The sequence below is a fragment of the Phlebotomus papatasi genome, chromosome 2 (assembly GCF_024763615.1).
Source record: "Phlebotomus papatasi isolate M1 chromosome 2, Ppap_2.1, whole genome shotgun sequence".
Classification (NCBI taxonomy): Eukaryota; Metazoa; Arthropoda; class Insecta; order Diptera; family Psychodidae; genus Phlebotomus; species Phlebotomus papatasi.
In genome coordinates this window covers 89382829-89408700 of record NC_077223.1, presented here as the reverse complement: position 1 = coordinate 89408700, position 25872 = coordinate 89382829, and the positions used below count along the sequence as shown (strand labels likewise).

Sequence of the window (25872 nt, the reverse complement as noted above, 5' to 3'; positions counted from 1 at the left end):
TAAAGTAAATTTGCAAGTGTTCACGTAAGTCGTGTTGTAAAGTTCAATATATGCAGATCTACTCCAACAACACTTAGCACTTTACTGTTCTCAAGTGCATCTGTATTATCGACTTTTCTTTGTGTTGGTCCCTGTCTCGACTGTTTTGTCCAGTTCTCGCCGTGTTCTAAACTACCAAATAGTTGTGACAGGAACCAAGCCACAGAAGAGTCGATAATACAGAAGCACTTGAGAACAGTAAAGTACACAGTAAAAAATTACAAGGATAATCGTTGGTTTGGTTTTTTACCACCATTATTCTTGTAAAGTTACTTAAATTATGTATTAATCGTAAACAGTGTAATCTATTAAATGATGACATATTGTAATTTTTAAGTAATGTTCTGTTGCTAATGCGAAAATAGAGAGAATACTGTAACGGGAGTGGTTTTTTACGTCACACGGTATCAAATTTCACTTTCTTGTTTTATATTACGTCTTTTTTCACCGTACGGTAAAATTAGCGAACAATTACATATCGTGTACATTTTGTTATAGATTTCGTGTCACATTACACAGTTTACAGACAAAATGTGTAGAAATTACATGAATGTGTACCAGTATACACAATGTAAAATTTACAGTGAAAATCATGGTAAAGCAGCCAAATTTTTTTACTGTGTAGGGGAGACTGGGGCAAAAAGTAACAAAACGGATATTTTATTTTTTTACAAGCTACCCTAGCGCCCCAAAAATTTCTAATTAGTGCAGTTTTATAGGATATTTGCTGCTCTACAACTTTGTGAAAGTCATTTTCCTGTATGTTGTAAGGAAATACATTTATCTAGCTGTTTTGTAAAAGGTAATTTTGTGACTATTCTCAAAAATGCTGGGGCAAATAGTACCAGGTATGGGATATTATCACATTTTGATTTGCTTTATTACGAGCTTTCGTAAATTTAAAAAAAATAGCTAGGTGACATATTTTCATAGGAAATTTATTCCTCTACACCTTTTTAAAACACAGTTTTCTTTATCTGAACGAGAAAAGCGCTTTTCAAGCTGTTTTAGATTAGCTGTCACCAATGCTAAGACGGCGATGGACGCAGTCACTGTTTTCTGCCAAATCTTTGTAATTATATGCATATATATTTGCTTTCAAGAGCACCTGCTCAAAAGCATTAATTATTAATTGAAATTAATATATAACTAACACCACACATTTAGGCGTTTGAGGCAGAAATTAATTTAAAAGGTTTAAAAGTAGTTGGTTCTTGAAAAAATACTACAAGAAAATAAATATTTTTATAAATTGCTACAGGTGTAAATTTTCAAAGTCTTGGGAAATTCCAAAACCAATTTAGTACCCGCATGTACTAAACTAAATAGTGACTTTACGTCACTTGCATAAAAGAAATTAGGCTGTTACTCTCCTTCTGTCTTGTTTTAGTTTGAATCCGCCTGATCCTTCATACAATAATTAATTAGTACAAATTGGCTATGCCGTGAAACTTTGTTGTGACATTACTTTCTTCTAGTTTTAATTATACTTTTTCATTTTATTTTATTTTCTTCTTCTATACTCTTGTCTATTTCAATCTTAATTCTGACCTATTCTAACCTTTAAAATGTTTTTAGTACATGCTTGTGCTAAATCTTACACTTTATTTTCAATATTTACTTAATGAAAATTTATTGTTTTGTTTGACTTGAGAAATATTATGATATTGCAAAAGTCAAAGATTGAGAATCTTTCCTTCCGAGATATTGCATAAGATTTTTCAGTGGCAAACACTAGAAAAATTGATTGGGTCTCTCTTGTGAAAATGGCAAGATAAAAAGAATGAAGAGAGAGAAAGACAAAAAAAGATGCAAAGTTTCACTTTCTCACCTTAATACTTTTTTTTTTAACCCGCTATAAAGTGAATCCAATAAATAATTGTTGAGAGAGACATACTGAAATTCCACAAATTGCAACAATAACGATGTATATATAAAATCTCAGCAAATTGTCGTCGAAGAAATTGCAAATTTTAATGAAATATGTTGCAATTTTACTGGAATGATGTCTTTTCATCTTGTAGCCCCAGTGCAAAAATTTCAAAACGGTGTGATTGAGTATATATTATATTTTTTTATCGGTTCACTCCCTATTTTGTCTTCTTGTTACCTTTTTTTTTCGTGAACCAATATGTGTGTACCTGAAAGTGAAATTATTTGCATACGTGGTTCGATGGCGATTCTGGCCTCTTGAAAGCAAATTTATTCATTTGATCCACTGATATGACCTACATCTCACCAAGCGTCAGGCATTAAGTTGCCGAGGACTGTTGGTGATGGTGCCTCTCAGAAATGCCGGCTTTGGAGGAAATCTCTTAGTGGTCAGCACCTCCTCTCTGTCTCTCCCTGATGCGATGGGCTTGGGTGGTGCTTTTGATCGTGCTCGATATATATTATTTGCACTTATTCCAATTGAGCGCAAATTTCTAATTACAATTTCATTTGAGCCTCATTCTAATCTAATATTATGTATAATTGTTGGATTGAAAATTGCACTCGAGCCACTTTTTTACCATCGTCATCCAACACTTGGGAGCTTGGGTATGTGCTGGTGATCTGGTCAAGCAACATTTCCCCGTCAATTCTTTGTACAAAGATAAAAAAGAGAAAAATGAGCTTGCCAAAAAAAACACCACTATTCAGATGGCAAAACTGTATTAAATATATCAATCACAGATTTGGACTGTAAGTCCAAGTGGCGGTATTAAAAAAAAGAGTAAATCTAGTGCAATGGAAAAATTGGGTCATTTAGTTTGAAATTGGTACATAAGTATCTAAAATTTATGCCAAATTCTTGAAATATAACACAATACTTTGCAAGAAAATAGATTTAAGTATTCTTAATAAAATCAAAGAATTGAAGAAAATCGTTTTCGAAGTCTCTTCAGAACAAACCATTCCTAGAATAATAAGCCAGAATAAGACTCTTCACTTAAAAACAAGTCCCGCCTCTTACAAAATTTACATTTAAGAAGTGAAGAATGTTGTGTTTTTAAAAGAAAAATTTATAAGTGTTGCTTAGAATTCACAAGAAACTTATAAGTCGAACAGTAGAAATTTTTAACCTAGAACTATGATATCTACGCAAAAACTAGGCAAATTGAGCATTTCTTGAATACAAGTTTTATTCCAATACACGTTTTTAAATCAGCATAGTGTTGATTTTACACCTGATATTGACCTTATAGACGTTCAATAACTATTTATGAGAATTTAATAAATTAGTGACTGAAATTTGATGTAGGTTTGAATTTATATTTTCTTTAATGCTAAAAAGAATCTAAAAACAGGGTTAGTTTATACAATCTTTAGTACGTAATTTCAAACCCAAAATGATTAAACTCTTATGGTGCCTACACACTAGAAGCAATTTTCGTCAAAAATTCCCTTTTTTAAAAAAATCTGACGTTTCTGCCTACAAGGATAGGGGAAATTTTCTTTAAAAATGCATTTTTTAAAGAAATTTCTTCAAGTATGTAGAGGCCATTACGTCAAAATGATTAAACATTAAACGTTAAAGGATGATGAATGATTAAAGGAGATGAATTCCTTCCGGATGCGTCAGGGGGTGTAATCCTTTCAGGACGAAAAAAATTAAAATTTTTTTCCAAAGCTTTCGGCGTTTCAACCCGCCTTCCTCTGTGGTGCTCCTTGGATATTGATCTGAGACCAACTCATCAATGTCCAAGAACCCGCGATGAATTCCCAATTTTCCCTAATTGAATCCTTAATTGGAATAGTGGATATACTTTGCAGAAAAATATTCAGAGCAAATTCACAGACTTGAACCGCCGAAAGTTTTGGCAAATAATTTTGTGTTTTTCTGTCTTGAAAGGATTGCATCCCCTGACGCATCCGGAGAAAGTTCATTTTTTTGATTTGCTTGTGCTATCGCTGCCGCCAGTATTTGATTAAAAAATTCTTTTTGTAACTCATGAACGAAAAGGCTTTTCGGTTTTTAAAATGTCATGAAGTATCCGCATATATTCGTATCGTAGAGCATCCACGTTTCAGTTCCAGTAATCCGACGCGTAAATCCCTTCTTTTTCTGTCGTTTAAGCAGCTTTTTCACAAGGGACTATAAACACCATTCGATGTCTCGCTTCAGTTGCTTCATACGATTTTCTTTTTTTTTATTTTTAATTCATTTCCAACGCTTTAAACCGTTTGGACCGTTTGGACACTGAGTGATCAACTCCTAATGTTTTTTTCTGCAGTTCTTCTTGTGTTTGATTTGGGTCTTCCTTGAATAGTGCTACCAATTTTTTCGTCTCTAACCATCTTCGGCTCACCAGAGCATTCTAGCAAGGCCCTGGTCGGTCTGCAATGGACTTAGAAGATTCTTCCAACAAGGGATATGACATCGTAACAATAATTACCTTGTAATACAAGCATTTCGATATGATTAAAAATAATAATAATAATCCTAATCATGTTAATTTCATCTTCAAAGTAAAGCTTAATAGGTCTCAAAACATTTTCCTTCAACTGAAATAATTCAAATAGGGGTTCATTATTAGGCTAATTTGATAAAATTATATATAGGGGGAAGTAGGGCACCTTTGAAATTTGGATTTTTCACCTATTTTTAATTAAAATTGAGCCCTATCGTGATACATTTTAGCAGCACAAACTCCCCATTAAACATATACAGGTCTGTCGATTTTATACGAATCTGAACGAAAAATATTTAAAGATAGTGACTCGGGGTCTTCATCAGGGCTCCAATCTCCTATAAAACGATTATGATGGAAAATTATTAGGTTCTTTTACTGCTCCAACTCAAAGAGTGAGCAGCATAGAATCTGCTTCTTTTACAACTTGGCATTGTCTTCTAAAACTTAACCCTTTAAGGACAATTGGAACATCGGTGTCCCATAAAGAAAATAATTTTTCCTGACTACCTAAAGTTATTTTTTTCTAGTGTTTGTGTATAATTGTAAAGTAGAAGGTTGAAGGAATCTAGAAAATTTTTTGCAAGTCTCTAGCTATTTGCTATGTAGTAAATATTTAAGCTCAAAAATGGCGAATTTTTAAATTCTCAAATTCATAATTGATTTTATTTATTTTTTATACTTCCATTTTTTTTTTTTTTAAAAAGCCTTTTGCCAATAAAAACTACAATATTCATATACGTAATATTTTTCATTAAAGCGAAAAATATTATTCATTGGTATTGTCAGAAAAATTACTTAAATTTTTGGGCTATTTTTGTCCCTATCGTTCATAGAAGCACAAAATACACCAAATCAGACTGTTGGACTTTCGAAGGTTAGATGTAAGACTTATCATTGATTATGTTTCTCAGTTTAATTTATATTGTTGATTTTCAGTCCGTAAAAAGTGTCTCGTCGTTAAAGGGTTAAACGGTAAAAGATATAAATTTTCGGTCTTCGGTGATCTCCAATAAAAAAAAAAACAATATTCCAACCGTTTTTTCGTTTTCTCCCTCCCACTCCCCTCTATCCCCTAATAAACTATGTTTTCTAGTATTTTTCAAAATTAGCCCATTCTTTTTCTATATAATTTTCGGATATGGTTTAGAGGTAGCCTAGATGAACGTTTCGTCCAAACATACCTACCTATGACTGGAAAACTCGTCATTTTGATTTTTTGAAGGTCAAAGTTCAACAACTTAGGAAGGGAAGGATATTTTTCAACCGATTTCCTTAAATTTGGATTTTTTGGAAAGGTCTTAGAATTTCCTATCCGTCTGTATCAATTTCAACTGGTAATAAATTGGTCAAGTAATCGTAATTGATTTACTTTTCACGAGTATCCTTTTTTTATTTATGCACAAGTATGTCACTAATGTTAATTTAATCAGTAATAAATAAACCAGTGTACCTACACGCTTTGTTATCTCTTTTTAAGGAAATAACGATTTTAATGGTTCCGGCACACCTTTTAGATCAGGAAAATTTCATGAAGTCGAAATTCAAATCTCTTTCTTTCTCACATGCTTTGCATATGTCTATCTTATTCTTTCGCACTCTTCTTCTTTTAAACATCACACTAAATGAAATTTAGCTCAATCGAATTTGGTACGCGAAAGAATGAGATAGTCGTGTGCAAAATATGTGAGAAAGAAAGGGATGCGAATTTTGACTTCATGAAATTTTCCTGATCTAAAAGGTGTGCCGGAGCCATAAGGATCATTTTATATTGGCTTAATATTTTTTCCAGGACACTGTAACCGGTGGAATCTGCAGTCTCTCTTCGCCTGAGCGACTCTCATCTCTGTGGTGATATCAATTTTAGAGGTTTCAGTGCCATCAAAAGTGATCAGCAGCAAAACTGGAACTTTCATTGCTCTCGTGAGTATATTAATTTTCTGAAGATTTTCTGGCTTCATGGTTTTTTCGGTGTCGTCCACATGGTATATTGGGTATCGCGAGAGCCAAGTGCACTTTCAGGGGGAGAGGTTTTAGTGCTGAGTCTTGGAAATTGACTCACGAGGTGCTGAGGTCTTGCACGTCGCCACAAGCTCAATTCAGTTGCTATTCGATCGTCAGGCGAGAAGGTGGAAAAGCATATTTCGTGTTAATCTGTGCCCCCACGTTTTCTTTTTAGTAGCATACCGTTTCTCTCTCTCACTTGCAGAGATGATCTTGTAATTTTCATCAAATTACCAATTGTGCGGTGTTTTGTGTGTTTTCTTGTGATTTTTTTTCTCTTTGCCGGGGTGAAAGAAGAAAAAAAAAGATCTTGAAAGTTTGATCCCAATCGGAATATTTCAATATGTGTGTGCAACAGAGTTTTTAACGGACTTGTGATTCAATGCAACTCTTCATTATAAGCTTGGCATTATCCATAGAGATTTCCAAGAGGAGGATTTAATTTATGGATTAAAATTTCAATCTTCTCTGCATTTGATTACAGATTGAAAATTATCTCTATTTTTTTTTTAAAGAAAGAAGTTATTTGTGGTGGTGGTGAATTTCCACATGAGATGATTATGAAAGGGGAAGGCGGAAAATATTGAGGATTATCAATCTTCTTGCAACACAAGAAAAATGTTCAAATGTGCATTGAAAGGGGAGGCGTGAAAGAGCACAAAAATCTTGTGCGCGTGTGCATTTGATGTTATCACTAAAATGTAAGTTTTTGAGCGCATAATAGGAAAATCATGCGCAAGCAATAGACCTTTCATTGCCAGAAAATTCATTTTGCATTGAATTTCAAAGTAAATAAAATTTGCAATTTTCTCCCACACAAACCTTTTGTATTTTTCACAAAAAAAAAATAAATAAAATAAAGTAAAATTAGAATGTAAATTAATTGGATGAAATTGAGAAGGGAGGAAAAAATTCATCCAATTAATTGTGACCAATGTATAATACTTTCCATTTTTTTTGTTGTTGTTGACTATTCACCAAGTGGAAGTTGAATAATTTTTCAAGCTCATGCACCTTCCGTTGAGTGTAGGCGTGTGAATTTTCATCCATTTTCCCCTGATCATCTTTCTTGTGAATCTCATGATTTTGGTTAATTTGGTCATTTTTACACTGATTAATGTACCTCAGATGCCAAAAGAGGAATGAACAAACCAAAAAAGCATAACTTTTGTGTAAATATTAAGTGAAAAAATGTATTTGACATGAGAAGTGAATTTTTTATCAGGTTTTTTTTTTGCTTGAAAGTCACTTCAATTGGGTATTGTGTGTACTTTTTGGGTGGGATTTTCATTTCATGTTTGATCTGTCTGTTGAGATCGCGAGGATTGCGAGTTTTACCAAAAAAAAAGACGAAACATCTTGTAGACAAATAAAAGTTGATCGTGGAGAGAAAATTTGCAAATGCCATCTGCTAAAGATTATACTACCATGAGGGAGAAAAATGGAAATACAGATAGAAGATATTGTCAAAATTAGTTACATTGTTATATATTGTCTGTAGAAGGGAATCTGATTAAACTGGTTGATAAGAGTGAAGAAGTGATTTGGGAAATTTTCAGAGTATCTTTTCAATGGATAACTTTTGCAAAAGCCAAATCTTAACACATGATTAATTGTCTGTTTCTTTTATTTAACCATTCGTATTCCTTTTATGACAAACTTCAAATGCGAAAATGAATAGAAATCCTAATGGTTATAATTATTAAACACAGTTGGATTCATGTTTAGGAATATTAGAGAGGTAAAAGAATTCAAAAAATCACAATATTCAAAGAATGAAATGTATATTAATTTTATATTTGATTTATTTAAAAATTGCATTCATAATTTTATTCAAAAGCTAGATTTATAAGGCCTAGAAATTTGGAAAATTTGAAATTTTATATTCGTTTTTTATCCATCTATGTATCAAAATTTTTGTTTTTAGCTTTCTAAGTCTTCAACTAATATTTTAGATATTTTTTACCAATAGAAAACGGAAAATTTCTAAAAAAAAATACAAAAACTAGTTTAAGTGTCGGTCTTTGCTAGCTACATATTTTTGCCATCTCTAGAACATCTCCTAAACTAGAAGAGATAGATCCCCCAAAGTTGGCATCAAAAAAATTTTTTTAGGCCTATACTGTATTAAATATCGTTATTTGTCGTTATTAAATAACGACAAAATGAAACGTTCTTGGATTAAAACCATTCATACATCCAATTTTTCACTTCACTGAGAGAAATCCGAAAAAGCTAAAATAACATTCCGGAAATGTTTATTTTACCCTGCAGTATTGATCCAAAATCGGTGTAAATATTACCCTTTTTAGGTGTATTAGGGGTTAAATTAACCCTTTTTCATGTTAATTTTAGACTTCAAAAGGTATAAAATTAACATGAAAAAATGTTCATATATTTTTACACCTAAAAAGTGTTAAAGTTACGAAGAAAAAAAGTTAATCGCACCCCATTTTTTTTCTCAGTGTTCTTCAAAATTGACAAATTGCTGCTTATAGGCACACAATGAGAAATTAACCAGAACAATTTGTGATCGGAAGTAGCTAGGTGTGACAGATACAGGGGGGCTAGTAGAATATCTCATTTTAGTTTTTTTTATGTTGTCTTGGATCATAAAAGTTCGATACTACCACAGAGCGTTGTCATATTGTAATACCAGTCGTTTGTATAGTTTTTGATCGATTTTGACTAGATTTTGATCAATGTCTGATCGCTATTGATCGGTAGTAAATATTTATTGACAATACCACTGGGTTTAAGCAACTTGTATTGCATGATTTCCCGTCGTTTAAACGTTTTCGGATCGGCGCCATAAATTATTTTTGGTCTTTTTGTCCTTTGCTTCGAATATTTTAATAGCTAGTTTAAAGTCACACATTTTCTGAAAAAATTAAGTCAGATTCATTAAGGAATATAGGAAAAATATGAAGTGTTCGAAGCCAGAGTATCTGCGAAGCTTGAAAGCCTTCCCCTAATTTAATACATTTTTGCAATAGCTAATTAGTAAAAAGGAGTGAATAATTTTTACCTCATTTTCTTTTTTCCATTTCGTGTTCTGGGTCTCTAAGGAGCGGATAATTATGCATTCCGGAGCCCAGGGCAATATATAGATCCAGTCTTTTTTTTCGTTTTAGAATTTGAAAACCAATATACTTACATACTTTTATGTTCATATAAAGTTTACTCTTAAAGATAGAAGCGCTTAATTTTAACTCAGTTAAAGTTTTTGAAATTACACGTTGGGAAATTACATTTTGGACTTTATCCCAAATGGCCCATAGCTCAGTAAAAGCTAGTCATTTTTTTGCATCCTAAAATGAATAAATATTTAAAAGCAAAATGAATTTATTGACTATTCGAAGATAACATACATAATTTTAATTAATTTAAATTTTCCATGGCCGAAATTACACTCAAAGTGGCCGAAATTAGAAGCTGGCCGAACTTTGGCACACTTACACTATACAACTTGATAAGAAGCTTTCCCACCGTTGTGCTCTGGAGGTTGGTCTCCAACGCTACTATGGCGGTGGACGCTGAAAATTATACACAGTTTCCCATCAAAACTAAATTGTTCTTCGTAAGCATTGTTGATAAATAATCTATATTGTCAGAATTTTTACAATATCGGTAATAAACTGATATTATCTTATTGATAATAAATCGTTATACGCTCAAATATCATGAGAAAAGTTAGTCGAAACTGGGGCACCACCAAACACGGGGTAGCACCAAACACTGCGATTTTTTAATCAGACAGGAATTTATAGGCACTATAGGGATGCTTGTCTACTGAAGAAATGGTTGAGATAGTCCAAGTAGTTAAGAAATAAAAATTAGTGTTTGGTGCTACCCTGTGTTTGGTGGTGCCCCAGTATCCCCTAAGTCATGGGTTCTGACATTCCGCAAAACTGGGACGCTTTACCATCGCTTTAAAACACACAGAAAAAAATATTTTGTAAAATTGTTCGTTATTGTTTCTGAATTTTTACTGAGTATTTACGAAATACTCACAAATCGTATAACCCACAAAAAATCGTAAAATTTTGTACTTTTTCCACAAATATTGTTCGTGATAACATTTATTCCAAAATTTTCGTGAACCACACTTAAAAAAGCTCGTAAACTTTTGTAATTTGTTCGTAAAGTTTTGCCAGAAAAACAAAAACGTACGTAAAAATGTTTCTTAAAGAAAGAAAAATGCTCGTCAAGTGATCATCTTACGAACGATGTTTTCGAAAAAAGTACAGACTTTACGAACTTGTTTGTGGGTTATACTATTTACATTTATTTCGTAAGTTTCTAGTCGGAATTCACAAGGATATTTATGAACAATTTTACGAAATAAGTATTTTTTTTCTGTATAGAGGGCCAGTAACTGGTCATTGGTTTTAAAATGCCAATTTTTAAAGTACATTAGAAGCAGTTTGTAAATATGAGAAGATTATTTTAACAGGGGGAAGTGGAGCATCTTTCAAAGTGGGGCACCTTTGAAATAGGGATTTTTAACCTATTTTTAAATAAAATTGAACCTTCTCGTGATATAACTTAGCTGCACAAAGAGATTGAGAAGCTATATTACATTTTGATATGGCTCAGTTCCACATAAACAGGAAAAAAATCCCAATTTCATAGGTGTCTCACTTTCAAAGGTGCCCCACTTTCAAAGGTGCCTCACTCACCCCTATATGTAGTAATAATAAAAAGAACCATGAAATGTTAAATAAAGCAAATAGTGTCACATTTATTTGCTGATAGAACAACAATATTTACGCTTTTATGGCGTTTAAACTAAATTTTTGTGGGCCAAGTTCGGTTTTTCCTCTTTGAAAATAAAAAAAATCCAATGTACTGTGTGATAGCATGGTTATGGTATTTTAAAAATAAATTTCATATTTTCATTCAAAGGGCTTAAATATTCTCGGTCTAATACGTATGTTTAGTACCAATAATAACATAAATAAAAAAAAAATAACAGAAAAAACTTTTTGTACGGTTTTGCTTTTTTTTTTAAAGATTCTTTTAAGCTTGCTATGATATACGTACGTGAGCCTATGTACTCAATTATAAAGTTTAATTTTTTTTTAAATAATAAACTTTTTTATTAAATAAATAACAAAAACTACTTTTAAGGTCATTTCATTTCTGCAATGACAATTCATCAAAACTATTTTGATTGCTTTGGCAATCTGCAAGTTTTATCACGTGTTAATTTAGTATATACTCAACTCATGTGCTAAGTATTTTCAATAATTTAGCATTGAATCTTGAAATTTGGATCTTATGTGTGAAGCAATAAGGAAAATGTGCTTTATTGATACTAAATGCATTTTATATTTATTATCTTCATTGGTTCGGTCTTTAAAATGACCTTTTAAATATTGTTTGGGACATTACTTTATATCCAAAATATTTTATGATTTGTCAGTCCCATATACTTTGCGGAAGTGACTGCAGTAAAGTTTACTGGATGCAATTAAAATTCAAATACTTTTGATTGCTAGAACGTTTCTGGTGACCTAAAGGGGATTTGAACTCGAGATATTCGCATAATTGAACAAGTGCTCTAGGGAAAACTAGGGCATCACTTAGCATGGGGTAGCGCCGAACACTAAAAGAACTTTTGTTATACTCCTAATTGTAAACATATTTAAAATAAAACCAAAAAGATTGATCTAAAATTAAAATTTTATAAAGAATCAAATCTTTTTCATTATAATTTTTAATTAATGTTCTTTATTATTGCCAAGACGTAATTAAAAAACATACTTAATAATTTTCAATTAGAAAGATATAGTGGACAGGAAGTGTATCAGTAAAATTTCCAGAAGACACCAGTTTGGGATTTTGATAATCACACATTATCTATATTTTTTCACACACCTGCTAAGTGCGGGGAAAACAGGTGACTAAACCCAGAAATGGGTAGAGTGGAGTCTGAAATTCTAATTGATAGTGCAAATATAATTGTGGAAAATTTCAAATTTTGCGCACTGATCAGCAAATTAGCGTTTTCTGGCGGTATTTAACGATTTTTTTTTCAATGAAACTTACTCTACCCAAACGGAGGGTGAAGGCCTCTGACTTGGAGGTTCAATCATGCATCGCACGAATTTTATAGTTTTTTTTTTACATAATCACTCCTCTGAAATTTGTACATTATGTAGAGTTTTAGGATTAATAAAATTGTGGGTTGATAATTTGCGATTTTTTTTTCGCTGATGGCTACTTCATGCAGAATATTGGTGTTTCGTGTGCAGTCAAATTAGAGTTGGGTGATTCACAAATACACAAGAAACTTTCACTCTCTTGGTGGATTACCCACAAAACAGCAGCAACAAAATTCACTCTCGTTTGGGGGCTTCTCTACCCAAAAGACAACTTGGAGAGAGAAAAGAGCATGGTACAAAAAAAAAATAAACCACGAGCGGTGTTTATTAAATACACATGAGCAATGAAATAAACTCATTAGCCCATTTTACATAACACATAACAATACAGCAGAACGCTTCAAAAGACACTCTTTGGCCAGTTTGATGGTCGGTCTTGAGGAAAATCCCTCCATTGATATTCATCACATGAAATCTTTCGAGTAGTTCTGCAGTTAGCACAAACAAAATCGTGGCAAAATTGAGCAGTTACCGATTAAACTGGGTAGATTTTGCTGTGCAATTTTGCTACTGTAGGGTAAGATTATGGTCTTTTATTTGTTTTTCAAACTAAATAGCATGTCTGATTCTTTTATTTTGCAACATTGTTGAAATCGCTAGCGTTTTACAATAATAATAGATTTGTTAAAGGAAAGATTGAAATATTGAGCAAGCGTGAAAGATTGCTTTTGGCAAAATTGTGGGAGATTTTTTATTTGTGGTTTCAACTGATATTGAAACATCTTTGATAAATTGTGACATTTTTATGATTGAGGAATTTTTTTATGAACCACAAAGTCTTGCACATGGTTAGGGCATAAATGCAACCTTTAATGGAGCTATTATATTGCCAAGAAAAAAAGCAAAACCGGAAAATTATAATGAAAAGAATGTTTTGAAAATACACTTTTGATAGGAATACCTCTGGTACCTTAAGTAGAGTTTTTTCTCATATTTTGAATGAAACTTCACTTTACTATGTGAAATAATTTAGCGCTACATATTAATTTTGAAGCAAAATTACATTATGATAGAGCTCAGATCCATTTGGAAAAAGGGAAAAAGTCCAAGGAACCTCCACTTCCCCTTACACATACTTGTGATGCATATTAAGGATTTTTAAGTTAGCATTGTGAAAACTTAACCTTATCAGAAGGGAACGCTCATCATTTTATATATTTAGTTTTAGTGAATTGTAATCACGGTAAAATGGGGTAATTTGATATCAATTATGATTTGAAATTTTGAGATTTCCTCACAGGTTCAGAGTCATAAAGAAGATGAATATCACAACGAAGTAAAAGCTTAATTCAAGAGTATCGAGAGTTCTCAATAATACTCTTGAATTGAGTAATAGTAGTAAACCAAGAGTACTTCTTGGGTTTACATTTACAAATTCTCAAAATTCCAAATTAGAAAAGATTACAAATTGCCCAATTTATTGCCAAATGGTAATTTAATTTAAATGAATATTAAAAATATATAAAATATTCTAGGTCAAAATCCTGAAAATCTAAAATTCCGAAGGCCAAAATCATGAAAACCAAAATTTCGAAAGCCAAAATTCCGATTACTAAAATCCCGAAAGGACCAAATTTCCAAAATACAAAATCCTGAAAGCCAAAATCCCTAATCCGGCAAGTCAAAATCCTCAAAATCAAAATACCAAAAAGCATAAGTTCCAAAAACCAAAACCCTGATAACCAAAATCCTGAGATGGCCAAAATCCCGAAAGCCAAAATCCCGAGAAGCTAAAATCCCAAAAACCAAAATTCTGAACGCCAAAATATCGAAATTCAAAATCCCGAAAATAAGAATCTCGTACGCCAAAATCCTGAAAATCAAAATCTAGAAAGCCAAAATCCTGAAAATCAAAATCAGGCAAGCCAAGATTCCGAAAACTGAAATTCTGAAAGCCAAAATATGTAAAGAATGGGCCAAAATCCCGAATTCTTAAAACCGTCATAGCGTCATAGCCATTCTCACGATTGCACTCACGCTTATTGGAGACAAAAGGGAATTTTCTGTGTTTTGGCAAATTATTCCACACATTATCTTCTGTATAATTTCGTCCAATCCGGGAATTTTGGTTTTCGAGACTTTAGGTATCGCAATTTTAGTTTTTCGGAAATTTGTCTTTCTGGACTTTGACTCAAACCGGATGACACAAAATACGCACTTTTTAAACCATTTTCGCCTTGGCATATCCCCTCTAATAATTTAATTTCTTTAACTTTCTACTATAAGTAATGATTTTCTAAACAAAATCTTAGAAAGAAAATATAGGTTTTCCGTATTTTTAGGAATTATTTAGGAGAAAAAAAAATGCAGATAAACTTTGTAATATTTCTAAATTAAGTAACTTTACTTCTTTAATTCTTTATCAGTCTAAATTTTTCCGAAAATTTTCAATTAGGATTGGATTATTATAGTTATATGATCCATTAGATTTTGAAAAACGAATAAAATTGGTTGTTATTTGGGATTTTCAGACCTTCGGGAACTGGGCTATAAACCTCTGGTCTGAAAACCGCCTTAGGGCCTTGACAGACCTGAGGATTAGCCGAGAGACGGCTTAACGTGATTTTATTCGAAATAATGATTAAACTACATTTCCATAATTTTCCACAAAGTCGTCTCTCGGCTTAAGTCGTAAGTGTGTTTAAGGCATTAGCCATATGGCATAACTGCTATAATTTCTTATGAGGCAAGATTTTTTGGAAAAATTTAACTTAAGATTGAATTATTAACCCTCTAACGGGGAAGACCGCCTCCAGGCGGTCTTCACAAAAATCACATTTACAGCGATAATAAAGGTTTTATTTATTTAAAAGTGCTATAGTGTCCTCGGTAATAGTCTTATAAACATCTTTTGAAAGTTTGAACTCATTTTGACTCTTCGTTTTGTTGCTATATGTGCAAAAAAACTCATTTCCAATTTCCATAAAAATACCGATTTAAAGTTATCTGACTAAAATAAATTTGTTTTTTACTGAAAGATATGTCATTCTACTTTATATATTTTATTTAAAAAATTTGAAAAAACTAAAAATATGAATTTTAGATGCAAAAAGAGTTTCAAAAAATGTTTATATTTTCTCATCTAGCGCCTAAACTAAAAAAGATAATGAAGAATGGTTGGTTTTTTCGACTTTATTGGATCATAATTATCCTAGAAAACATTGATTTAGAACTTTTTTTCGCATATTATGGAAAACACCGTTAGAGGGTTAAGGCCAAATGATCTATTAGTTTCTTAAAAATCAAAAGAAAAATTGGTTGCTATTTAGGATTTTGAGACCTCAAGGAGCTAGGCTAAACCTCTTGTCTGAAGACCACTTTAGAGGGGTCACTGTAGACCGATATCTCTTACCGTTTATTTAAGATGGGCAAACGTGGTTTTGTATTTTTCTGAAATTGATTTTTTTTCGGATTTCGAAAATTCTAAAAATTTTTGACAAAATAGAATAATAGGGTAAAGTGGTACAAGTTAGAAAGTAGTACAAGTTGGACAATGGTACAATTTGGACAGGGTTTTTTGTCTTGATAAATTTAGTACTTCATTTTTATTTGTATTTTTTAATGCTTTAGTTTTATAATTTGGTTCTTGTGCTTAAAAACAAATTTTCTACTGTATTTATCAAGAAAAAAATGTATGTATATTTTAAAATCGGTAGATTTCTATTGTAAGCTTTAGGTTTTAAACTTATTAACTGGGTTTAAAAACAATTTCAGAATATAAATATTCTGAACCTCAGTGTTTAAAATTCAGGTGAATGAAACATATTAGATAAATTTAAGCATTTTTAAATCTTGACAATAGAAAAATATATGGATCTGACAACGTTTAATGTAAATGACGATATAAATTTCTTAAAGTTCGATCAATATAAAAATGGGAAAGCAATAAGGCTACATGAAGAAGAAATGTAGCACAATATTGAAAATTAAAGATAAGTAAATAAGCTTCCGAAAATTAGCGAAAGAACCTTTGGTAAAAGTTCAGAAGTCATTGAATTGGTTTTCGAAAGATACAAACTATTTATTATTTCCACATTTATATTCGTGATTGAATTTACAGTCTCAAAACCCACATCAGACTGAAAGTGTATCAACATAATGATCAATTTTGCGTATGATAGACTGTGGGTCTTAATGGGTTAATTTAGTATTGTTGTGATTTCAGCAATTGAAAAAGTAAATTGAATTTTGAAGTTTCAATTTGTAATTTACAACCATGCTGAAATACCAGAACCATAATATGAAAACTCTCCTATAAAATTATAAAGACTCTTTCGGATTAAAAAAAAATGTTGCAATCCAGAAGGGAGTGTGAGATTGATTTTTCACGAATTGACACCAATATTCAGAGGTGATTTCTTGTGAGGAGCCCACAAAATAAAGTTATATTGACTGCAAGATCATTTATCACTGACCATTTGCCTCAGTCTATGGGTGAATATGTAGGTAATATGAAAATTAAATTTACAATTCATTTATAGTATTTGAGCCCCATAAGCGACAAATCAAATTATTTCGTATTTGGGTTTGTACCACCAATGCCTAAGTGAGATATCGTAGGTGTTTTTGGACATGATTTACCTCAAGAGTGTTGCCTGTACACAATTAAATTGTTTGCTGTGTACACTTTTGAGACACTTAATTTGATTAAGGGGATAGTTTGGATGGTTTGGATTGAGTATTAAAAGGCAAAAAAAATGTCTCCACCATACACTGCACAATTTCTCAATTTAACATAAAAGATTAATGGGTGGCTTTTTTTCTCTGTTGCCTCAATCTCTCCACTCCACCTCTATGGGCAGTTCCATATGACCAGGTGTGTTCGGCGTAAAGGTAGACAATTGTGCCAGAAGAGTGAAATATGTCGAGATGGAAAGACACGGTGAAAAAGAGAGAATTTACCGGAGATGCAAAAAGCCACCCTGGGCACTTGGATGAGATTCTTCCAGCGCCAATTGAGAATGATCCACAGAGTGTTATGGAGGAGGGACGGATTAGTGTGCCAAAGACTCGGAGTATTGCTGGGCTCTCGAGGAGCTATCTGAAGAAATTCACCAATTACTTCACGAATAGCTCCACCCTCGGCAAAAGCCGAAAGAATCCCTTCACCGTGGAGGAGAAGTTCACGGTAAAGGCCGAGGGGGATAATTTGAGTAGTGATGGCTCAACGAAGGAACTATGCTCAGTTGAATCGCCCAAAGTGATGCAGAAAACTACTGCGACTAAGACAGAAAAAACTGAAGATGGCCAGAGAGCTGAATTACCAGATTCTTCATCGTCAGCAGGAACACCAAATCCGGAATATAACGCGTTTCTCCTGCCGCGAGTCTGCCTCAAGCAACAGGAATCCGGGTAAGTGATCAAGATTTCTACTCTCAAACGAGTTACTATATTTTTTTTTTAAAAACCTCCAATTTCTTGCATAATAGAATTTCTAATAGATTGTCAAACGTTTGTGTTTTGTTTAAATATTTTTCAAGTGCTTCCGTATTTGAAGAATTCCTTTGTATAATAAAATTGAGAAGATATTGGTATAAACATTTTATTAAAATATTAAGTTGTGAAGCTTTCATTTTCAAACAGCTCTTTATGAATTCTTCAATTTCTTTAAAATTTAATTAAGATATGAACTTTGCAAATTGCCAAAGACTAATGAATATACAGTAGAACCCCGCTATAGGCCACCCAACGTTCTATAGTTCACAATTTATCGATCGTTGATTTCAAAACACTGATTTTAAATTAGGTTATGTTTTTTAAGTACGCGACATGCAATGTTGTCATAATTATTTTAATATTTTTGGCAAACTTTATTGAGTAGTTGTGATAATTGTGATCCATAATGAAGAGAGCGAAGACAAGTACCACAATCGCAAAGAAAGTGGAAGCCGTCGAGCAATTTCAATACTAAAAGTCGTTGATAATTTAAAAAAAAATGACATGGACTAGAGTGCGACCCAAGTGTAAAATCTGGAACCAAATATGGACTATAGCGAGGCTCTACTGTACAAGTAATCATGCATTTCTTTGCGACTTTTTTAAAGAGTTCTTGAAGATTTTACGAAGTTCATTTAGTACATACTTGTACTAAATTGGCTAAAATTACATATCGGTTCATAGCCTGTTATTTACTGGTTCATAACCGATTGAAACCGATTTATAAATCACTCAAAAGATTTTCCAAAATACTTTAGAATGTAAAACGAAAAGGTAAATCTTTGCCTTTAACATTTTTTTAGTACAGGATTCTTATGTGTTTCTGTATAATCGACCTTTCTTTTAGTTGGTTGTTGTCACTACTTATTTACTCAGTCCTATTCGTATTCTAAAACCACCAAACCGTCATTACAGGACCCAACACAAAGTACATGGGAACAGTTATGTACTAAAAAAAACTATTCTAGTAGAAAGATTTCCTTTTTTCATATTATTTGGAATATTACAATAATTCTTTATTATTCATAAAGATGCCATTCCAAAAAAATGCAAAGGCGAAATCTTTCTCTTGAACATTTCTTTTAGCACATGACTGTTATCAAGTACTTCTGCATTATCGACATTTCTTTGTGTTGGTTTCTGTCTGGACTGTTGTCCCCACTCCTCGTCGTGTTCTAAACCACCAAATAGTCGTGACAGGAACCAATACAAGGAAAATCGGTTACACAGAATAGCACATAACAACAGTCATGTACTAAAAATATGTTCCAGTAGAAAGTTTTCTTTTTTTCATTTTTAATTGGAATAGCATCACAATTCTTGACAATTCATATTGGTGCTATTCCAATGAAAAATGCAAGAATAAAATCTTTCTCCTGAACATTTTTTTAGTACATTTTAGTACATACCTGTTCTCGTGTGGTTTTGCTTTTTTTGTTGGGTCTATCCATCGTGACAGAAACCAATACAAAGAAAAGTCGAATACACAGAAGTACATGAGAACAGTCATGTACTAAAAGAATGTTGTAAGAGAAAGATTTCCCCTTTTCATTTTTCAATGGAATAGCACCATAATTTTTCACAATTCATAATTCTTTCTTGTTGGATGAGAATTATATTAGAAAATAATTTAGAACTTTTCTAGTGATTCAAAAACCTCAAATGAATTACTTTTCCAAATCCAATTCTTTCTTCAATAAATCTTGTAGGTTATGAAAGTGAAAGAAAAGAAAATATATACTATGGCTCCTTGTTAATTAATTAGACAAGTTAAACACAGTTATTACTAATGTGGTCTGAAGAAACTACAGGAGTTTTGGTTATTTTGAAAACCAATAAATATATTACAAATATTTAGAAGAAAAAAATACTTTGAAAAATTGTTCGTAAATATTTGTGAATTCCTATTGAGGGCTTATGAAATGCTCGTAAATCGTATAATCAATTAAAAAGTTCGCAAAAGTTTTTACTTTTTTCACAAACATTGTTCGTAACATGATCACTTGACTAGCATTTTTTGTTCTTTTACAAACATTTGTTCGTACATTTATATTTGTCTGATAAAACTTTACGAACAAATGACAAAATTATACAAACACTTTTTTAGGATGTTTACGAACATTTACAAACAAGTGTTTGTAAGAAAATGAAAAATGCTTGTCAAGTTTGTGAGCAAAGTTTGTAGAAAAGTACAAACTTTTACGGACTTGTTTGCAGGTTATACGATTTACGAGCATTTCGTAAGGTCCCCGTAGGAATTCACAAACATTTACGAACAATTTTACAAAATACTTTTTACTGTGAACTTAAAAAAATCAATTCCCTTTAAAGCCAGCCTTGCCATGAGGGAGAATGTAAAAGAATGAGGATATTATTAAAGGTGAGAATGACCCAATAAAAGTTTCAATTAAATGAGATAAGACGACCTTGACCGGTGATTATGGTTGGTAGTTCATTTACATAGAAAAGACACGATGATGTTTTTATTTCTCTGTTTATACTTTTCTGTGTCAAAAGACGAAAAACAAGAGCTTTTAAAATTCCATTTCAGTTGCTCTACTTTTGGTCATGTTTGAAGGTCGTCATTTCACTGATTTTTATATTGGATTATTACAAAATTCATGCTGTGTTCTCACTCTTGGGCTATTCAATTCCTTCTCATCCACATACTAAAAAATCATTCGCGGTTTTTATCTTGTTTTTTCTTTTCAACCATTCATGGTGAAGAGAAAAAAAAACATCTTTTTAGAACTTGAGTAAGATGTCATCAGGAATGGGCAAAAGATGGGCAAAATAAACACAATTTTAGGAATATCTAAGGTCTGCTAAACGTGATTAGCTAATTCTGCATTTTAATTCGTCGTTCACGCCTTTTCTGTGCCATTCCTCATGAGCATGATGTGTAATTTTTCTTTTGAGAAAAGAGCAACTTAATATGAGGTTGTCCATTTGAAATGCTAATTGTATTGCTGATTGTTTCCTTAAGTAGTTTAGTATCTTTTGCATAATTTGTGCAATGATTTCTTTACTTAGCATTTAATTTATTTTGAGCTAATATCGTGAGAGTCTTTATAATGTTTTCCAGCACATAATGGTGCAATTCGGAAGGTCTCTCAATGATCACTCCGAACAAGTGTTTTGGATTTTCTTATTAGAAATTCTGCGAAATTTCTTACAAGACACTGAATTATTGATGACTCTTATTTGGTCACTATTTGACTTGGCAAAAGTCAAGAAAAACACACTAAATTATTCATTTTGTAAAATTTCCGCAATATGTTGTGTAGTATTTCAGATGAGAGGTAGTTTAGAATGCTGGAGAAATACTTGAAATGCAATTATCACATAGTTTGAGACTTACTATTTGACAAAGTTTTCCTGATCGTTAAAGTTATTTAAATTTGAAATATTTATTTATTGTTACGAACAATAGGCGATTCATTGACCTTACTGGATTCTGAAGATTAAGGGAGAGACAGACCGAACTGGTAACATTCAGTAAAAATAATTTAATCTTTTACACTGGATACAGAATTTTTTTTGGATTTAGATTAAATTACTTGCATTCGAATTTATTTAAAGTCTAAATGAAGGATAAAATAATAAGGATTTACTAAAAAAAACTCACTTGTTTAACAAATATTTAGTAAATATTCGAAATATTTAGTTAAAATCCAGAAAACATGGAAAAAGTCGAGTAAATAAAGTTTTTGAATTACTAAATCGAATAAGACTTCTGCACAAATTCAGTAAATAATTATTACAGAATGTAGCGGCATTAGAAACTTAAAAAAAACTAAGTGTAATGAATAATTTAATTACTGGAAATAATAGAAATCCAAAAATATCCTAAGAAATTAGTATAACATCGAAAGAATAAATTAGTTTTCTACAATTCTGAAAAAAACTACCATAAATTAATGTATTAATTCTCTAATGAATATGTTGAGGTAGATGTAGGAAAATTTCAGTTTAAGTACTGTGATTAAATTTCCCTACCATTGAATCCGATTTTAGAACAAGTCCAGTAAATAAATATTATTGAGATAAGAGCAAAAACTCTGTATAAGTTAGTAATTTTTTACTCATAAACTCGCAGTAAAACACTTATAATTTTCTTAGAATCATTATCATTTTTTTTATTTTGTGTTTTTTTTTTAACATCTGTTTTTTAGTATTTATTTAGCAATTACCAAAAATACTACTTATACTTAGTTTTTCCTCTGTAATTTTTACTGCCCGATTTCAAAGAGAGATCAGTATATACAATCCGCTTTTTCGAATTTATCACCTACCTAGAGCTTACACGGTAATAAATATCAGCTTCCGGTCTTCGGTGACCCCTAATAAAATAACATTATCTGCAGGCGTTTTTCCCCTATTCCCCTTACCCCTTTATACTTACCTCTGCAAAACTCTGTTTTATATGTTTTATAGTTATTTCGAAAATGGTTCCTATCGTTCCTATGATTCCTTTGTTTTCGGACATACATTCTTATGATTGAAAAAAAAAATTCGACTTCGAATTTTCGAAGGTCAGAGTTTAACCACCCTGGAGGTCTCATTACATATTTAAGCGGTAGGGGAAAATCCCTATGCTTTGCACGGTCCCAAGTTTCATAATGACTAAATTTATCCTATGTTTTTCAATAAATGTGACTCATCGCAGCCATATTTTTTAAACTAGGGTGAAATGTCTTGTTTTTAAAATATATTGCGAAGTCATATTTATTCAGAAACATAGGAAAAATTTAGTCATTATGAAGCTTGGGATGTGCAAACAAGGGTACTTTCCCCTATACTTAAATTTGATATTTTGGAACGGTTTTCAAATTTCCAATTCGGATGCACGGTAAGAGATATCGACTTCTGGTGTGCGGTGACCCCTCCTTAAGTCAATTTTCCCCCTTTTACATATATTAGTCTCATTCCCCTTTTTCGAATATGTTTTGGAAGTATTCAAGATGAATATTTCGTTCATACACACCTATGACCGGAAAACAATTCGATTTCGAATTTTCGAAGGTCAAAGTTAAATCAGTTTTCACCTTACCCCACTTCTTTCCCTCCATAACTTTTTTTTGTTTATTTCGAAGACGGCCTCTACGAATTCTTTTATTTTCCAATATGTTTTAATTTAAAGGTAGCTCAGATGAATATTTTGTACATACATATGAAGCTATTACCGATGAAATTTTCGACATCGTATAAGACATTTAACCATCGAATTCTCGACTCCTGATGTATTCTAAAATTATTTCAGATTCTAGTGCGGATTGTAAAATTTAATATTTTTCAATTTATTAATAATTCTCAATTTTGAGATGATTTGAAGTTTATGAAACAGTTTAGATCGATAGTCAACCGCCATGGCGACAAAAATCTATGAATTATTTTGTCAAATTATTTTTAAACCTTTAAAAAGAAATATTATTAACTATAAAATACCAAAGCTGAAATGGAAATTTTAAACATCCTTTAGTATTCTTTAATTTTTAAAGCTAGTTGGGAGGAAATTTTAAACCTTTAAGTAACGATAATTTTGCGGCAAGATTGAAATAGAAAAAAAAAAACAATTTAACATAAATCTTCAAGCTTCCTTACCCAAGATTTGAGGAGGAAATCCATGTTATCCATTTTATTGAGTTATTTTTTATAAAAATTTTTAAAAGTATTGAAGCTTTTGCAATAAAAAATATTAGTTGTTGATATTTATGGCGGTGTGATGTATTGAAATAAATATTTAGGATTAAAAAAGATTTATTAAACCTATTACATCGTGTTTACAGTTTTATTACATTTTAGAAATAAATCTTTTTTTATTACTTGATTATAGATTAAAATACATTTTATATAATAAATTGTGCTATAACACTGACTTAAAGAAATGCAAAAATGTTAAAATAACATTCCGGAAATGTTTATTTTACCCTGCAGTATTGGTCCGAAATCGGTGTAAATATTACGCTTTTTAGGTGTATTAGGGGTTAAAGTTATCCTTTTTCATATTAATTTTACACTTAAAAAGGTGTAAAATTAACATTAAAAAATGTTGATATAATTTTACACCTAAAAAGTGTTAAATTTATCAGGAGAAAAAGTTAATCGCACCCCCGTTTTTTTCTCAATGAAAGAGCATTATAATAGCATAACGTACTTACTGCATTCTCGAGTCTTCCCTTTTTTCATGTTAATTAAATTTTTTTTTATAAAGAAAAACTATTTGGGTTGATTGGGGTAATATTTTGATTCAAGAAAAAAAACTTCTTTGCCAATTTTTGCAAATGAGCAATAACTAATTTGCCTAGAGGTTGTTTTTGTCAACTATTGCTAAATATATTTTAGAAATTCTTTTCCACTTTGTTTAATCCCATTTATCAAATCATTGAATTAAACCCATGGAATTGGCATTTTAGCAAAACACCCAAAACGAAATATATAATGACTTTGTGTTGTCCATCGCAGTGTTGTTTATTTATTTTTTTTTATTTTTTGCTTCTCTGAAATCACTCTCTATAGCAAATTAATCTTGTAAAAATTGATACGGAGATAATTGAAAATGTTTGCTTGTTTCTTGGTATGTTCTTGACTTATTTAACCCCGCTGATCTTAACTTGAAATGATTTGCGAGTTTCTGCAGGTAAAATAGATGAAAATTCTTCAGTGATTTGACCCAAAAGTGGAAGGGGAAGTGAAAGGCCATTGACTTCGTGCAAGTTAAAATTGCCAATTGGCGCATAAAGTTATTTGTCAATGAAATTCATAATGTACTTCTTTTTGCAAACTTTGCCGAAACAGATCGGAATTTCGGTTAATTGGGTAATGCTTTTTTTAAAAAAACAATTATGGATATGTTTTCTTTTTTATAAGATGAAAAAGCAGAGAAGAACAAAGGTTAAGATATGCGGTTTACAAGTCAGAATATCAATTTTTCTTATCTCAAATGTATGATAATTGAGAGACAAAGATCTTCAAGACACCATTTTTTTTATATGGACTTGAAGCTCGCAAGAGGCTTAATTGGGGGGGGGGGGCTTTATCTGGAGGAAAATACCAAACATTCGCTACTCAATTTGTTTATGGTGTCAGGGGGACGAGTTTTTTTGTTGGAGGTCTCGTCCAGGACAAATTCCACAAAAGTGACCAGATGGAAGATGCTGGGGAATTTTAATATCAAAGATCGATGCTGTGTTTGTCCTTAAAGCAAAGTGGAAAAGATTGATAACGTACTTTTGATTGCATCCGATTGAAAAGCCAATCGAGATTAATGCTAATGGGAGGTCAATCGTGTCACGGATTATTGGGAAATCGTCAGAAATTGTTCGGTTGTTTCAATGGCTTCAATTTCCAAAGCCGTGAGCGAAAATTACAAACTCAATTTTGGGAAGAGACTCTTTTACGTAAAAATCAGTAATAAGTCTAGATTAGCTTATACTGAGTGAGATTCTTTATATAAACCTTTTTTTTACAAACTTTAGGCTGATTGAGAATTTTCAGAGAAACATTTAAAAAAAAACACTAAAAGTATATCTCTTCCATTACTTATTGTCTATTTGCAAGATAAGATAAAGTTTCAACACTTGTATTTCTTGGAAAAGCTTTCAATAAGGTCATCTTAGAATTGATTTGAAATAGTTTACTTTTATTTGATTGTTTTGATTTTATTCTGAAATGTTATTTGGCATTATTTTCTAAATTTTCATAGTTTTGTACGAATTTTTCAATTAAAAAAAGTCTCATGGTTTTATTTTCACTGAGAAATAGAAACAAAAAAGTTGCTGAGCATTAGAGGGAGGTGTGGCACCTTTGAAATTGGGACTTTTCACCTA

At 31.7% G+C, this 25872-nt stretch overlaps 1 protein-coding gene across 7 annotated transcripts in view; it reads left to right on the top strand.

Annotated features, from left to right (window-relative positions):
• The first annotated feature begins 6230 nt into the window (after positions 1-6230).
• LOC129804968 (uncharacterized) overlaps positions 6231-25872 on the top strand; it is an 83788-nt gene continuing 64146 nt past the window's right edge. For 2 of the 7 annotated variants that reach the window (XM_055852763.1, XM_055852760.1), the window contains exons 1-2: positions 6231-6356; positions 17410-17959. In XM_055852763.1, the coding sequence (XP_055708738.1) occupies positions 17469-17959 (491 nt within the window). In that variant the 5' untranslated portion in view covers positions 6231-6356; positions 17410-17468. Of the gene's footprint in view, positions 7139-16772; positions 17054-17409; positions 17960-25872 lie in introns of all 7 variants that reach the window. The other 5 variants (XM_055852766.1, XM_055852765.1, XM_055852764.1 and 2 more) reach the window with 5 other exon arrangements.